Raw genomic sequence first — 4,723 nt, forward strand, 5'->3', positions numbered from 1 at the left:
TGGTTTGGTTGTCATTACACTGAGCTACAAATACTCATAATCATGATAACTTACATATAATTTCCAAATATTTAACATAAACTTATAACTTAAAGTTGTCCTTTGATATTGACTTGTCTCCAGAAAAAAACTAGATTTACACTGTGGAAAAATGGAGCAAAGGGGGTTAACTAACTTTCAGGCTAGTAAGTTGTTCAGATTCATCATAAGGTATCCTTAACACTTCCTGGGTGTTCATAGTTGCAATATCATCTCACTTTTATGAAAAGTAAAACCCTCTTTCTAATAGCCTCAATTGGATATATACCTTGGAACAGAGCCACAGGAATATATGCTAAGTCCTTATTCCTATTTGGGGAACCTCTGTTCTTTTCTCACACTAGTTATACTAAGTCAACATCACTGAAATGTCTTAGAGTACTTTTCTATTTATAACCCTCAAGAGAATATTTTCATAATTTCCTTGCTCATTGAGATAAGAGGTATTGCATTACACTTTTGATTCCAAACTGTCTTTCAAACTGCCTTGAATGTGGAGTTGTTCTCTGTACAAAGAAAGGTAATTAAAGAACCACTAGTATTGAAAAGCTTTAAATTTCCCCTACAGGTGGAAACAGCATACTACTTGAGAAATGTGGCAGCCCCTTGTTTTAATTTTCACAAATCCTCAATTCTACTTGATTCTTTTTGGTTTAGATTTGGCAGAAGGAATAAAGAGTACCTTGCAGAATGAGTAATCATACTGAAACCACAGAGTTTATTCTTCTGGGATTATCAGATGACCCAAAGCTCCAGGTTGTGATCTTCGTCTTTCTCTTCATCACCTACACACTCAGCATCACGGGGAACCTGACCATCATCACGCTCACCTTGCTGGATTCTCACCTCCAGACTCCAATGTATTTCTTCCTCAGGAATTTCTCTGTTTTAGAAGTATCCTTCACAACCGTTACTATACCCAAGTTCTTAGGCACCCTTATCTCAGGGGATAAAACGATTTCCTTCAACAATTGTATAGCTCAGTTATTTTTTTTCATCCTTTTGGGAGTCACTGAATTTTACCTTCTCGCTGCCATGTCCTATGACCGTTACATTGCCATCTGCAAGCCGCTGCATTACCTGACCATCATGAGTCAGAAGGTCTGCACAATGCTCGTCTTTGCCTCCTGGCTGGTTTCTTTCCTAATCATCTTCCCTGCACTGATGTTACTTCTACAGCTTGATTATTGTGGCTCCAATATCATTGATCACTATACCTGTGATTACTTCCCCCTGCTTCAACTTTCCTGTTCAGACACAAGGTTCCTGGAGAGGATGGGGTTTTCCTGTGCTGTCTTTACCCTAATGTTCACGTTGGCGTTAATATTTCTGTCCTACACATACATCATCAGAACAATTGTGAAGATTCCTTCTGCTAGTCAGAGGACAAAGGCCTTTTCCACATGCTCCTCCCACATGATTGTCATCTCCATCTCTTATGGCAGCTGCATTTTTATGTACATTAAACCCTCAGCAGCAGACAGAGCATCATTGACCAAGGGAGTTGCCATTCTAAACACCTCAGTAGCCCCCATGCTAAACCCCTTCATTTATAGCCTGAGGAACCAGCAGGTCAAGCAAGCCTTTATGCACATGGCAAGGAAGACGGTGTTTTTCACAAGTAATTGAGATTATGTGGCTTGTGAATGAAAAGTGCATTGGAGGCCAAAGTAGAAGAATTAATGGCTTACTTATATCAATAAGGCTCTGTATCTTGATCATCCAATTAAAATTGCTTTCCTAAATAGTTCTAACACAATTTTACATTCCAAGGATTACCATTTTGTATTGGATAATCAATTGATGTGTGCTAAAACATTTGTAAAGAAATTCCAAACTCATGCTGCCTTTGAAAAAAAAAAGATTTAAATGCCAAATCAAAGACTACCCGTGAATGAAATGTAAGGTATTTTTTTTATTAGCCAAGACATGTGAGCTGATGCTTACTTTCATAAGTTATGCTTTAGTGATTTGATCATTGATGTGTCATCATAAACCATTACTCATTTAAAAATAAAGTATAAATGTTAAAGAAATATATTGTTAAATTCCTAAGTGTTCACAATCCAAATAAATTAGAATTATTTCCCTAATTGTAACTGATATATATGAATGTATGAATAAATAACCAAAATAGTAGACAATTACACACAATACACATGTTGAAAAATAAGTAGTGAAAATTTGGCCATTATATTTAGGATTCAAATTTGCTTTCACAGAATCTATCAATAGAAAGCAATATTATAAATATTAGCAGACAAATATTTAATGTTTATATTTGTATGTATGCCTTGCTCAAAACTGCTTTAGAATTTGAATATGAATATCATGAAAGCTATTAAGTATTCATCTGTATCTATTATAAATATATATATATATATATATAATATGTATGGTTCACATCATACTTTCAAAAAGTTTGAATTATGGTATTATTAAACTTATAATATTCCTTAAAGCCATTTAAGGCCATGATTTATATAAATAAATACTCAGGAGCCAAAGTGTTTAAGAATAGAGTGCTTCCAGAAGTCCTGATTTCAGTTCCGAGTACCCGTGTCAGCTGGCTCACAGTTGCCCATAATCCTGGTTGCAAAGGTACCAAACTACCCCGTCGTCTATGGCCCCCTGAACTCACGCACACATATGCACACAGAGACCCACACACATGCACATAATTAAAAATAATAAAAATGAATCTTAAAACATCTGTAAAACTTCCATATGTATAAAGTGAATGTCAGTGTCCTGATATGACCAAAAGCTTCATGTGCTGAAGGGTTGGCGTCCCAGTGGAGTTGTTACCAAGCATCATCTCATGCAGGTCTTTATCTCCTTTACAGAAGAATTGTAGGAAGGCGGGGACATAGAGAGAACAGCAGAGGAGGCTGTAACTCGGTAGCTGCCAGGAAGATGGAGCTGGAACAAAGGGAAGGGAAAGGCGATGCCTTTTAGAAATGAATGGAAGAGACAGGCTCTGCAGTGAAAATCTCCAAGCTGTCGCACTGGGAATGAGTGTGTGTGTGTGTGTGTGTGGTGTGTGTGTGTGTGTGTCTGTGTTAGATTTTATTACTATATTTATTTATTTATTTATTTATTTACAATCCAGCAGTTGCCCCCTCAAGCTCTTCCCTCCAACAGTTCTTCATCCCATTTCTCCTTCCCACCACTGTCTCCAAGGGAATGCTCCCATACCACCAGACCTCCCCCCTCCTTGGGGCCTCAAGTCTCTCCAGAGTTAGGTGCAACTTCTCCCACTGAGGCCAAACCAGGCATCCTCTGATTATATATTATATATTATATATTATATATTATATATTATATATTATATATTATATATTATATATTATATATTATATATCATATATCATATATCATACATCATACATCATATATTATATATTATATATTGTATATTATATATTATATATTACATATTACATATTACATATTAATCATATATCATATATCATATATCATATATCACATATTTATTATATTATATATTACATATTATATATATTATATATATTATATTATATTATATTATATTATATTATATTATATTATATTATATTATATTATATTATATATATTATATATATTATATCATATGATATACATCATATGATATATCATATAGCAATATTATATGTTATATATTATACTATATATTATATGTTATATGTTATATATTATATATTATATGTTACATGTTATATGCTGTATATTATATAGCATATATCATATATTGTATATTATATGTTGTATATAATATATGATATATGACATATCAAATATCATATATGACATCATATATCATATGTCATATGTCATATATCATGTATTATATATTATATATCATATATCATATATCCTATATCATATATTATATATCATATATTATATACTATATATTGTATATTGTATATTGTGTGTTATATGTTATATAGTATGTTATATGTTATATGTTATATGTTGTATGTTATGTATTGTTATGTGTCATGTGTTATATGTCATATGTTATATGTTATATGCTACATGTTGCATGTTGCATGTTATATGTTATATGTCACATGTCATACATCACTTGTCACGTGTTGTGTTATGTGTTATGTGTTATGTGTTGTGTGTTGCATGTTTCATATTATATGTCATATGTCATATGTCATATGTTTTCTATATATATATGTGCATGAGGATCTAGATGATACTTGGTAACATATTCAGCCTTGATAAATCACTTATATGATTTTATTATTATTATTATTATTATTAATCAGTCCTCTGATCATATATAAATAAGTCGGGAGCCTTGAACCAACTCATGTATGCTGCCTGGTTGGTAGTTCAGTCTCTGGTTGTTCTCTGGGGTCCAGGTTGGTTGAGACTGCTGGTCTTCCTATGGGGTGGCCCTCTTCTTCCACTTCTTCCATCCTTCCCCTAACTCAACAATAGGGATCCATACTACATTTTTATAAAATTTTTACTGGCTTTTGTTTTGTTTTTTTGGGGTTTTTTGTTTATTTTGTGTTTTTGATAAGAGTCTCTCTACATAGCCCGGGCTGTCCTAGAACTTGCTATATAGACCAGGCTGGCCTCAAACACACAGACTGAGCCTGCCTCCTAGGTTCTAGGTGCTAGGATTAATGGCCTGAACCACCATACCTGTCTGGTTTTT

At 33.5% G+C, this 4,723-nt stretch overlaps 1 protein-coding gene across 1 annotated transcript; it reads left to right on the forward strand.

The window, feature by feature from the left end:
* Positions 1-729: 729 nt before the first annotated feature.
* On the forward strand, positions 730-1,668 carry LOC127671211 (olfactory receptor 6C1). The gene has a single exon (XM_052165942.1). The coding sequence runs from the start codon at positions 730-732 to the stop codon at positions 1,666-1,668; it is 939 nt and encodes a 312-aa protein (XP_052021902.1).
* Positions 1,669-4,723: the final 3,055 nt, after the last annotated feature.

The sequence above is a fragment of the Apodemus sylvaticus genome, chromosome 20 (genome assembly GCF_947179515.1).
Source record: "Apodemus sylvaticus chromosome 20, mApoSyl1.1, whole genome shotgun sequence".
Lineage (NCBI taxonomy): Eukaryota > Metazoa > Chordata > Mammalia > Rodentia > Muridae > Apodemus > Apodemus sylvaticus.

What these genes read in the sequence shown, in the direction of transcription:
- LOC127671211 (XM_052165942.1), top strand. Translation starts at nt 730, where the DNA reads ATGAGTAATCATACTGAAACCACAGAGTTTATTCTTCTGGGATTATCA.